Source organism: Amblyomma maculatum, chromosome 7 (genome assembly GCF_055883805.1).
Source record: "Amblyomma maculatum isolate TAMU_Amacu chromosome 7, ASM5588380v1, whole genome shotgun sequence".
Lineage (NCBI taxonomy): Eukaryota > Metazoa > Arthropoda > Arachnida > Ixodida > Ixodidae > Amblyomma > Amblyomma maculatum.
This window is the reverse complement of record NC_139350.1, coordinates 140,362,480-140,375,451: the sequence shown is the minus strand read 5'-3', so window position 1 is coordinate 140,375,451 and position 12,972 is coordinate 140,362,480. Positions and strand designations below refer to the sequence as shown.

At 43.4% G+C, this 12,972-nt stretch overlaps 1 protein-coding gene across 1 annotated transcript in view; it reads right to left on the bottom strand.

Annotated features, from left to right (window-relative positions):
- The window catches only part of LOC146184876 (protein crumbs-like), a 267,601-nt gene that overhangs the window by 32,044 nt on the left and 222,585 nt on the right, over positions 1-12,972 (bottom strand). The window contains exons 21-22 of the mRNA XM_084609522.1: positions 9,125-9,393; positions 2,960-3,489 (exon numbers count right to left, since the gene is read on the bottom strand). Of these exons, the coding sequence (XP_084465648.1) occupies positions 2,960-3,489; positions 9,125-9,393 (799 nt within the window). The remainder of the gene's footprint in view (positions 1-2,959; positions 3,490-9,124; positions 9,394-12,972) is intronic.

The following is a 12,972-nucleotide window of genomic DNA, read 5'->3' as shown; positions in this document are numbered from 1 at the left end:
GCCAAATGCGCTCCATCCCAATCTTATTCTTCTTGTTATTTCCTTTTCATGGTCCGGATCTGCGGTTACTACCTGTCCTAAGTAGATATATTCGCCTACTACTTCCAGTATTTCGCTACCTAATGTAAACTCCTGTTCCTTCCCGAGGCTGTTGAACATTACCTTAGTCTTCTGCATATTGATCTTCAAGCCTACCTTTCTACTTTTCCTGTCTAGGTCATCAATCATTATTTGCAGTTCATCTCCCGAGTTGCTTAGCAAGGCAATGTCATCAGCAAATCGCAGATTACTGAGGTATTCTCCATCTAGCCTTATCCCTAACTGCTCCCATTCCAAGTCTCTGAATACTTCCTCTAAACAAGCTGTGAATAGTACTGGGGAGATTGTGTCTCCTTGCCTAACACCTTTCTTTATGGGAATTTTGTTACTTTCTTTATGCAGAACTATGGTTGCTGTGCAGCCACTATATATATCTTCCAGCACTTTCACGTACGGCTCGTCTACCCCCTGATTTCGCAATGCCTGCATCACCGCCGAGGTTTCAACTGAGTCAAATGCTTTTTCGTAATCAATGAATGCTATGTATAAGGGCTGGTTATATTCCGCGCATTTTTCTATCACCTGATTGATGGTATGGATATGATCGATAGTAGAGTACCGTTTCCGAAACCCTGCTTGATCCTTTGCTTGATTGCAGTCTAAGGTTGTCCTGATTCAATTAGCGATTACCTTAGTAAATACCTTATACGTAACAGAGAGTAAGCTGATTGGTCTGTAATTTTTAAGGTCCTTAGAGTCCCCTTTCTTGTGAATGAGGATAATGTTTGCATTCTTCCATGCTTCCGGTACCGTCGATGACACCAGGCACTGCGTATACAGGGTGGCCAGTTTTTCTAGCACGATATCCCCCCCGTCCTTCAGCAAATCTGTAGTTATCTGATCCTCTCCAGCTGATTTCCCCCTTTTCATAGTTTCTAGTGCTTTCTTGACCTCGTCCTTCATCACTGGTGGAACGTCTGACTGTTTTTCCCTACCGCCAATCTCATTACGGTCCTGACTACTTTGGCTGCTATAGAGATCTGTATAGAACTCCTCGGCTACTTTGACTATCTTGTCCATATTAGTGATGACGTTGCCCGCCTTGTCCCTTATCGCATACATCTGGTTTTTGCCTATGCCCAATTTCTTCTTTACCGCTTTAAGGCTTCCCCCGTTCTTTACAGCATGCTCAATTTTCTCCACGTTATACTTCCTTATATCGGCCACCTTGCGCTTATTGATTAGCTTTGATATCTCGGCCAATTCGATCTGGTCTGTTGGATTGAAAGCTTTCATACTCTGCCGTTTCTTAATCAAATCTTTCGTCTCCTTAGACAGCTTACCGGTATCCTCTCTAACTATCCTACCGCCTACTTCTACCGCGCACTCAGTAATGATATCTCTGAAATTATTTAAAATGAACAAGTGAAATTCCAGTTATTTCAGGTCTCTTTCATCCAAAATATGAGCGTAGCTGTTTTACCTCCGCTTACTTCTGTTCAAATAACTGACACAAAGGCTCTGCCTAGAGGACTTTCCACAAATAATAACTGCTACCACGCAGTGGAGAATATGTGCCAGTGACAGGAAAATTGAGGAATAGGTTGCTATATGAACATAATTCCTGTGGGGAGCAAAGGTGGTGCACAAAAGCACCAAGTATCAGGGATCAGAACCGATCATTTCCATAATTACAATGTCAAAAATCAGTGAGTGACTTTACATTGAAACAATCATCCAGAAATAGTCAATCTTCCAGATGCTCTAGAATAGATAGTTTTTGAAATGCTGCCTTCAATTATTCAGCTAGCTATGACTGGTTTGTCTATTGTGTTTAACGTCTCAAACTAACTCAGGCTATGAAAGACGCCGTAGTGGAAGGCTGGAAATACAATATTTGTTACCCTTAGTGACCATCGGTTACCTTGCCCTTGCATTGCATGCTTTGCCCATACTTATTTCTTCTTACTGACCAGCTAGAATGCCACTAACCTGAGTTTGTTTCCTGATCCACTCTGCATGCTTCCTGTCTCATAATGCCACACCTATCATTTTCTGCTTCATAGCTCTCTGCGTTATCCTTAATTTAGGTAGATTGTTACAGGGCACAAGAAGGTTAGATGGACATTTGAGATTAGGAATTTTGGGGGGATTATATGGACGCAGCTGGCACAGGAGCACGTTAAGTGGAAGGATATGGGAGAGTTCTTTGCTCTGTGAAGCTAGAAAGAGCAAAAAAAGTTAAACACAGATATCAACAGTGCCTGTTGATTTTGCCCAGTAAACTGCAGTGCACAGACAGTTTTCTGGGCAAGGATCCCAGAGGGCAAGCTACACTGTCACTCATTCCAAAACTGTGATACCAAAGTTCTTTTTCAGTGTAGATGAATAATTATTTATGACATCGACACAGTTGCTTTCTTGACACCTGATTCACACTGGGGTGAATCACGCGGCAGGAAAGTTTCTAATGCAATTTTCTTGGCAATAAATGAGTCTTCCTCTGTCACACATGCAAGAGCAATAAAATTGAATTTCATGAAGGAAAAAAAAAATCGGACAGTGTTTTCCTCAATGTCGCTGGAATAGAATCCTCAGTCATGGATGGCAACAGCATAGTATCTGATATGATCTTGTACAAAATCAAAGAAGTTCACTATCAGCTGCTGTTGCAAGAAAATTGCTGTGAGATGCAAAGACGATACTCGGAAGAAGACCCTGGTGAACACTATGCAGTCACAGCTGAGGCCTACCATTTTTACACCATCCTGCGCCACAGGGGCTCTAATAAACCTAACGTTTTGTGTCAAAGCACAGTTATCGTGTAATAGTAATGATTATGACTTAAATGAAAGTACTATTTCAAATTTTTCTCTGAATGTAAATACTTGGATGGGGACTTCACAGTAGCAAAACTCACCGCTTCCCTGTGTATCCATCGGGGCAGTCGCATCGAAACCCTCCATCCAGGTTGACACAGGGTGCACCTTGGAGGCAGGGACGTGCGGCACACTCGTCGACATCCAACTCGCAGTGCTCGCCTTCATAGGCTGGGGGGCAGACGCAGACGTAGGAACCCCGAGGGTCCTGACAGGTGCCTCCGTGAGCGCACTGTTCAGGCTGGCAGAGAATGCAATCTGCTAGTGGCTCACTGGGGCCGAGAAGCTCAAACCGATCCCACTTGGCAGCGTCACTGTAGCCCGTGAGACGGTCGGGGGTGAAGAATGGCAAAAGAATGCCACCAAGTCGTACTTCCTTAAGGCAGCCTTCAAATGGAATGTCCTGGGGATTTGTAGCAGACACTGCAGCAGGATCACCACCAAGCACCACGGCCTCTTTCAGGAGATCTGACAGCCCAAGTTTCCCATCATCAATCCTGATGAGCGACTTTACATCATCCAGGGAGAGAGTAGCATTGATTGTACTGCTGCTGATATTGATCCGCATTTCCTGCAGCAAAGACACGTTTTTCTTTTTCAAACACTAGCAGCTGCACAATGAAATGCAGTTCCCACAGATAAAGTGACTAATGCATAATTTGTTTCCATTGAAAAAAAAAAAAAAAAAGAAAAAAAGCTCGCAGGACGGTTACTGCTCTGTAAAGCATGGTTCAGCGACAGCTCTGGGAGTATTTTCATTACGTGATAGAGAGTAATGAGGTATAGAATTTGAAAATGACATGCATATGTGCATAGTTACAGAGCACTGTAAATTTTTCACTACTACCACCGCTACTACTATTTTCTGTCACAACTCAAACCACAGGTAAATAGGCTTTGAACAGCTGGCACTAAAAATTTGGGGGACGTGTAAGCTCTACTTTTAAGAGTATGATGCTACTGCATTAATGGCTCCTATATGCGGGCTGCTTTGCAAGTCCTCATTCATGCGTATCCCCTTTTTCTACACTTTATCACAGATTCCTTAATTTGTACCTTTATTATCTCACATATACACATACAGTTGTAAGACACCGCATATATGTGAAAGACCACCTGATAGATATAAAGAGCCTCGTTTTATTCAAGCCATATAAATGTGCCTGCGTGGCCAAGAAATGGGTTGGGTTCGTGGGGTTTAACATCCCAAAGCGATTCAGGCTATGAGAGATGACGTAGTGGAGGGCTCCAGAAATTTCGACCACCTAGGCCTGAAATAGCATGACTCTAGATCCAAGGGTCCTGGGTTCAATTCTCATCTCACAGCGTTACCCGAGTTGGCAGTTCCAGTCAGCTATGGCAGCTATGCCATGTTATGTGGCCCCGTTAACAGTTTTGGTCCCACTAATATTCCCAACTAAGTTTATCATTAAGGAAGATGTTTGTGTATGTTGGCATTCCATGACAGTGTTGGCATTGCAAAGTTCCTTATTGGGTGGATTCTTTGTTCACATTACAAGCTTTGGTGTTTCAAGCAATTTTCTTGCCAACTTGCTCTATATACTGTTTAAAAACGGGCCAAAATGCAAAATCTACTAAAACAAAGCCCACAAATGATAGAATGATATTGAGCATTAGCTGCGGATCCAAGGAGTTAAAACTTCTAGGCCATGCCACAAGGCTTGGTAGTATGCACCACCAGTGTTCCAGATCAAATGAAGGAGAGAGGATCCAGAATCCTTGCCTCTGCTGAAGTTGGGAGTTTGACACTACATGGTTAAAAAGCGCATCCCTTGGGCTTTCTACATTTAATACCACTGTCGTAGAGCACCTTTGTTACGGAGCTTGCCTAGTGACCCAGGGGGCGCAGGATGGAATGCCGGCCGCGGCAGCAGCTTTTCAATGGAGGCAGAAAGCAAGGCGCCATGTGCTATGCCATGTCAGTGCACGTTAAAAAAACTCCAGGTCATCGAAATTCCCCGCACCCCCCACTGCGGCGTCTCTCATAACCTGAGTCGCTTGGGGACGTTAAACTCTACAAACAAATGAAGCCAACAAGGGCCCTTTTGATAATGATCGAGGCGTTTGGGATCTGACTCAGTCCAAATCCAGTACTGCTGATTTGTCAAATTCACATGCCACTGAGCCCCAATCCAATTCTTCAAGCCCCCTCCTCATGCTCAACAAAATTAAATTTCAAAAATCAATGTGCGGACAGATATTTTATAAAAGCTAGGAATATTTAAGAGTAGTTTTTTTATTCTCACCAGTAAAGCTTAAGTTCAAAAATTATGTTCACACCGTCAATGCCACCGATCTGCCTGGGTGTCAAGTAAACACCCATGTGCACAGGCCAGCAGTATGGTGTGTAACATACTTTTGTGATAGAACTTCCTGTGGCTGTGCCACAGCCACTCGATTTTCATCAGAAAGGTTTGTTTACTTTCACTTCTTACAAACATATTTGTTTGTCACCATTTACATAACTACTGCTTAGCCTGGCTATAGCGAAGCCATTTACAGCGAAATACATAGCGGTTATAATTAAGGGAGTTCGATTTCTCATTCACATTTTTACATCTTGAATACAGTTTAGATCCAGTTATATTGTAGTAAATAAAAGTGCGTCTTAAAGAAAGGTAAACCAGCGCAGAACAGGAAATAAAAGGCAGAAAGTGACACACAACACATATCACCAAAGTGATTAGTTATTTACCAAATGAAAAGCAATGTTTCAGTCAGAACATTTTTACACCTTTCAGGCAAACGTTTGTGTGAAAATAACGGCAAAACTTGGCTGATCGCTGCATTTGCGGAGTCATCTGCATTCCCACAATATGAAAGGTTACTTCACTGTATCACTTGGCTCCCCAACCTCCTGTTGTGCCATTGGGTTTCTTAATTTCTGTCCTCTCGGTTCTGGGTCCAGGGAGGAATCGCGGGAGCATTATGGGGCTTCAAAGGAAGCGCTTCACCATTAGGTCTTCTTGCCTTCTTCCACTTCTTACCTTTGACACCTAGTGACTCCTGACATTGCATGAACAATTTTTAGACAGTGGAGCCCGACTCAGTTATTTCTTTTCTCAGAACAAATCTTTGTTTTCTTGGCTATGTTAAGTCTTGCAAAGCAGAAACGCAGATGCGGCGCCTGTTGAGGACGAAGCTGCTGCAGTTGACATTGCTGAAACAGTTGGTGGTACCACCATGACAGCCTGCATCAGGGGTGGAAGCATGCTCTAGCCTTTCGGAGCAGGCACGGGAGCAGTAAAACTTATTTTGTAGCAGCAAAACTCCAATTTCGGAACATGTTTGAAGAAATTTATGGGCCGTTTTGGAGCAGTTTGAAGTAGGCCTAAGGCGTTAAATGCAACTAAGAGCATTTTCTCCGCACACCTAAAGTAAGAAATTCTACTTAGTTTGGCCTCCAGATGAGCAGAAAAAATGTTCGAGTTATCAAGTGGAATTGAAAAAAAAAAATGCCGAAAACTGTTTGCTCTACAGTAATATTACCTGCATGACAGAGCTGTCTGCATTTGAAATGAAACCCAAGTATAAACAACAGTTATTCCCAGTTTTGTCAAATGCTTTGCTTTGCATATGCACACTGTCAGAAAAGTTGAAGGATTGCTTCAAAACTGTAAAAGCCTCCCGACCCTTTCGCACTGATACTCAGTTGTATTGAAGCCTCTGCACAAACCGGCCCCTTTGCGTCTCGAGGATGCTTCCCCGCAGAGCGTATGGTGACGCACTGCGGCGAAGCGCACAATGCGGTGAAACTGCGGGTGACCAGCTGGAAGCAGAATGTGGATGCACCCGAGGGACATATGCCTATGTGTTTGAACAGAGTGAAGCTGTCCTAAAACAAAAAACTGCGATTCTCCGAGCAGCTTCCGATACGCGCACCCAATGAGAGCCGTGGAATACATGAAGCAAATCCAAAACTATGTGACTGAGCTTTACTTCGGAAATGGTGAACTTCCGATTGTCGTCATACCTGCTACAGCGCACACAATGTGCGTGGGCACAATGTTTATATGCATTTCAGGTTCGCGGAGGCCTATTTCGATGATCGCTGGCGGAGAGTGTCGTACTTTAACGTGTCGCCGGACACCGGTGCGTTTGCCGCGCACTACCTGCTGTTGACATATAATCTACGCTGCTGGACACAGGCAAAGAGCTGTGATCGGCCATTATAGCGCGGCTAATCGCACTTGCTTTTCACACATGTGTCCTCTTTAAACGGGCATCAGCCGGGACCATGCTCCTAGTTCAAATTATCTGAATTAACGAGGGTCAAAATAAAAAGAATTTACTTTAGTCCGAAAACTGCATGGAAATTTATTCTGTGTCCCAATTTAGCAGAATTATTTAGGAGTGGAATGATTCCAAAGATTTTTTCTCGAGCTCATGAAAGAAAAATAGACAAATGACAGCCACTGCAAAAGCAGTGAAGTCGATTAGCTGCTATTAATTTCAATTCAGAAAAGCTCGTGCCCCCCGCTTTTCACCAAAGCTGCAGCGATGGCAGCTTTAAAACAAACACCTCGAGTGAACCAACTCTTGTGGATGCGGCTGCGTGCTTTGTATAGCGAGCACCCAGTGTTCCTCAACCAACGATAATAATCGGCTAAATATGGCGTTGTATACTTGCGATGGTCAATTTTGTGTAAATTGCCATTTTGGCGCTGCTTGGAGCAACAGGCCAGATTGGCACAGAATGGCGCAATTGGCGCAGCACTTCCACTCCTGCTGCATGGAACAGCTCAGGGAGTCTGCTAGCGGGTTGGACTTTGTGCCTCAGGGTCTTGGCCAGATGGAGTTTGTTTTCGCCACCAACGACCTTGTTACCACAGAGGACTTCACAACTGATGAAATTGCCAGTAATGTCATAGAAGGGACAGGACAGAGAACGACTGCAACGATGCTGGTTCTGCTCCCAAGTTGGTGGCCTTTGTAGCGACCATCGCAGCTGTTGACACTACCACTGCTCCTCCGTAGCTCAGAAGCAAACTTCAGTTCGCATATGGATGCTACAGGGGCCGCAATCCTTAAGTCTGCACTAGTGAAATGTGTTCCAGGAATGTTGGACCAGTTCTTTCAGTGGCGATAAATCAATTTGCCAATATTTGTGTCTTCTTTTTTACCAAACAGATACAGTAAAGGAATAGCGGATATAGTGAAGCGATTTCCAATTCCCCCCAACTTCGTTATAACCAAGCTAGGCTCTACATGAGCATGCAGCAACCCTTTAGCAGTTTAGCAGGCCAACTTGCTAGTAAAATCTCGTTACAAGAGACATGGTTACAAGAGACAATCCGTTATAAGAGACACTTGAAAATGGTTTGGTTGGTTTTGCTATGTTTGCCATGTTAACAACATTGCATACAAGAGACATGGTTACAAGAGACACTCTGCTACTAAGGACAACTTTTCCAGGTCCCTAAAGTAATTTCTTCACTATTTTTAAGAGACACAATTAACCCAGGTACACTCATGCAATGCAGCTGACTTGTACCAACTCGTATGTGCGACAGTTTAGATTCCCTTAATTAAATTCTGTTTCATATCAGTGTCCTGTTTTGTTGCAATATGTCAGGAACCAAGAAGGAGTGCCTCCTCTTTACTGAGGAGTCAGATGCCCCTGTTGTTTCAGTCCCACAGGAATGTGATGACAGTGGCTGAAACAATAAGGACATTTTGACTTCCCAGTCAAAAGGAGGCACTCCTTAGTTCCTGACATATTGGAACAAAATGAGGCACTGATACGGAACAGAATTTTGATAAGGGAATCTAAACTGTCACACATACACACATACACATTTTTGGTTACAAGAGGCCTTGGTTACAAGAGACACCTTTTTGGGTTCCCTTAAGTGTCTCTTGTAATGAGGACTGAGTGGGAATGCATTTAATATCACTGCATGTACAGCACAGTCGGAGATTCAGTTGGGATCATGCCGTAGATCATTCCTTTTTTTTTATGTGTTTTTTTTTTTTCAACACGAAGGCATTTGCATAGCATTACAGCAATATAGTGGCGCCTCTATTAGAACATGTCCCGATAGAGATGCCACTATTGTGTTCTGAGCAGTGCACTGCCTGGAGCACAGAGCAAATGCTACCTTCCAACTTCCAGGGATGACAAAAAACCCGAGAACAAGGAGTACCTTAAACCAGTCATAAGTTCAAAGCACTGTCAAACTCACCCGCCACTCTCCCTGCGTAGCATTGGTCCCAAAGCGCACAGTCTGTTCACCAAAACCGAAGTGCCAGCGAGCCTCCACTTGACCGCCAACCAGTGCCAGCGAGAAGAAAGGACTACCGCCCAGACCAGAAGCCAGATGAAGCAGACCACCATCCCTAGAGCGTGTTCGGAACCATAAGGATATGCTGTCCACCTTATGCTCGCCTTGCAGGAATGCTTGGTAGCGGAAAGTCGTGGTACGATTGGCGTCGAATGTTGCTGAGGACACACCTGCAAACCCACAAGAAAGGATTTAAGGGCCCAGGTCTGCTGCACGAGGATGACCATGTTGACACACATGTGCATATCACAAATCATTAAATAAACCCCGGTTCCAGTGGTGGGAATGGGCATAACTGCTGGCTTGAAAGTAGACAAACAGTCACCCTAGAACAGCTGCCATGCTCTGTGGTGGAAGCCGTGCACTGTAAAACAGGGTCACCACATACTGCACGATTGCCAGCTACAGTGCTGATGTGTCTGCAGCGTGCAATCATTGTGCAGAGTGCACTGCACGACTGCTGACCTGGGCAATGATCGATGTAGTCAGAGTGAGTCAGCGGCAAGATGACAGGTGGGGCAGATAAAGAGAGGGAGAATAAACTTTAATAATACAGTGAAAGCTCATTAATTCGAACCTCGATAATTCCTATTTTCGAATAATTCGAACTACACTACTTGGTCCGGCCAAGCTCCACAGAGATCTGTGTATAAAAAAGCCTGTTAATTCGAACATCAAGCGGCAAAAAAAAAAGTGAAGAAACATCTCCGCGATCGGAAGGCATAATTAGAGGCTGCGCACATCCAAAATGGGGACAGAAGATGGAACCAAGTAAAACCATGGAAAAGTGTGTGGCACCATGACCGGCGCCATGACCAGCAACATTGGAGGGAGGGGACGATGGCCGCGGCGGCAACTGCCTGCTCTCTCTTCTGCGCAACCTCCGTAGCTCGAAACTAAATACTCATTTATTCCAACCCTGTTAATTTGGGAATAGGGATATAAGTACTGCCAGCGTGGTCCCAGCCAATGCCCATGAAAGGCTAGGATCTCGGACGGGCACTATGGGTTAAACTTCTTTTTTTTTTTTGGCGATAGCCATCCATCCTTCCACCCATCAGTCGTCAACGGGAGCACGCGAGTCAGCCGCGATCATGACGCGGGCTTTTAGCACCGTTCGCTCCGATGATTGGAGTGGCAGTAGACGGCGCCGCCTGCCCAAGTCACTCATAGCATGATAAAGCGAAAGTACTGAAAAGGAGGTTTGCACAACCGGATAAGCGCTGGCACTTTGCCAAGTTCGCTTTCCTCCCCCCTGCCCGAGTTAAAGTCAAAAGATAAACACGCCATTATCGCTGCGCAGCATCTTGGCGCACTGCCAAGATGCTGTGGACCGTGAAGGCGCGAAACAGAGGGACGTGCTAACGACTGACGCCTTATTATTATTTTTTTTTTTCAGATTCGTAGGCACAAATCGGGGCTGGGTGAGTTCATTATGCGAGCGAGTTCGTTAAGTGACTAAATACGGTACATTTACCGTAGTACAAACGGTTTTGGTCAGTTTTTTCGAGGCCATTCGATAATTCGAACATCGGATAATTAAAACTTTTTTCCCAGTCCCGTGAAGTTCGAATTAACAAGCTTTTACTGTATTATGTTTGGAATTTGTCATAATTTGATTAATCAACATAGGTCTAATTGATAATAAAAAAATCCAGTGCTATGCTATTTTTCAGCAAGAAAATTTAGAAAAAGGGAAACCTATCTAGGAATCAGCATGACAAATTGCACAATGCCAGTGCCTTTCGCAATTTCTCCAGGCCTAATATAAAGGATCTATTTGAACCAATCTGATATGCTTCTGTAACTTGAGAACTAGCATGCACAATTCTATGAAACTTGGTGAATTTTCATTTGTTAATGTCATGAGCCTGTCCTGAAAATTTCATCATGATAATTCGAGAAACAAAGAAGTTACTGCTCTCTCAACCTTTGAGAGCCGTTTTCTCAGAATCAATTTTTTGCAAGGTGTGGCTGCTAGGGAAAGTCATATCTGAAGAACCGCTTATTGGATTTTCATGAGGTATTTTTGCTACATACCTAAGTAAATTTCTGAGGGCAAGACAATTTGTTTTTTTTTTTTTTCAAAATATTTCATGTGTAATTAGGGGCAGTCAATTAAAATATCGTTAAGTCAGGTGTAAATTTTAACACTAAATTTGGGGCTGTACTAAAACTTTTCAGAGAGGAAATTTGGAAAAGGGGAATTGTCTTGCCCTGGGGAAACTATCCAGGAATGACCATAATAAATTTCACACTGCTAGCACATTTTGCAAATTCTCCAGGCCTGCCCCTAGGGACCTATGTAAACTATCTTGATATGCTCCTCTAACTTGAGAACCGATGAGCCCAGCTCCATGACACTAGGTAGTTCTTCAAATGTGTGTACTATGAGCATACCCTCAAAATTTAATTCAAATATCTTAAGAAATAAAAAGTTGGTGCTCAAGGGTAGCCTCCCCCCTAAAGCAAAATATTGTACATTGCTAGAAATGAACAGAAAAGCAGGTACTGTGAAATCTTGCTACTACGAACACATTAACAAATTTTTTAAGAATCCCCAGCAGGTTTCATATGTTTTCAATGTAGAACTATTTCAGAATTACGAATTTCAAAATAGTGTATATTTCAGAATAATGTACATATTTAATTTTTCTTCCATACACTAGGAACATTAGTATTACGAATTCGGCTAAAACAGCGCTGCAGCTCGCAACTCTCGCATGAAAAAGAAACTGCCATTTCTGTGTGCATGGTCCGTGGGATGTAGCTATCATCATCAACATATCTCGTGCCAGCTCCCAGCGCCACCATAAAGCTCTGGTTTATTATACAGTAGCCAGCAGGCCTAGATCTAGCAGCCTGACTTTTTTCTTGTTATTTTTTTTTTTTCCTGTGTTGTGTGTCATTTGCCAGTCTGCCGTTTGTATGATTCATGCGTGCGGGACTGCTTTTTTTTTTTTTTTGTCGCGCATTATCTTACTGCGAAGTTTGTGCGAGGTCTGAAGATGACTGCAGCCAGTGAAGTGCGAAGACAAGAACACAGCTATCACTGCAAGAAACCAATTCAGGGAAAAAAACGAATCGGCCTCTGCAGGCAGCTAGCATTGCCCCAATGACCGCCGCAATCATTTTGAAAGACCGAGACAAGATTTTCAAACTTCAGGAAGCGCTGAAGATGAGGGCATATCGAACTCTAATGTTTTTTTGCACATCACGCACCAGATGAGGTGTTGTGCAAAGTGGAAGGTGTGTGCACTGTAGTGGTGTAATGTAGTGTGTGGTCATGTTTGCTGCACGTGGCAGAAGAAAATAATTGATTTCTTCAAATAAATCAGGTTTTAGAGTTAGTGCAGCATTGTTATTTGAGGTTTTGTTTGTCTACACAGGTGCCTACTGACAATACGTTATTTTCATGCATAGGTTTTCACTACTATGATATTTGAAAATAGCGAACAATATTTTGCGGTCCCATAGGATTCGTTATTATCGAAATTTGACTGTATACATACAAAAAAGTGCCAAAATTGCCCAAGGTGAGAGGCCTTTCTTTTCATGTCACCATATATACCCAATTCAACTTTTTGTTGCAGTGTGTAAATGCCAAATATAATAAATCTTAAATTGAACACCAAGTAGCTTGAATTTAGAACCTTTTTGTGCATTGCATAGAATGACAATCAAGTGCTTTGCTTTGCGCACACTATTATAAGTATCAACCAGAATTGTGACTGCACGGACGGGATGTG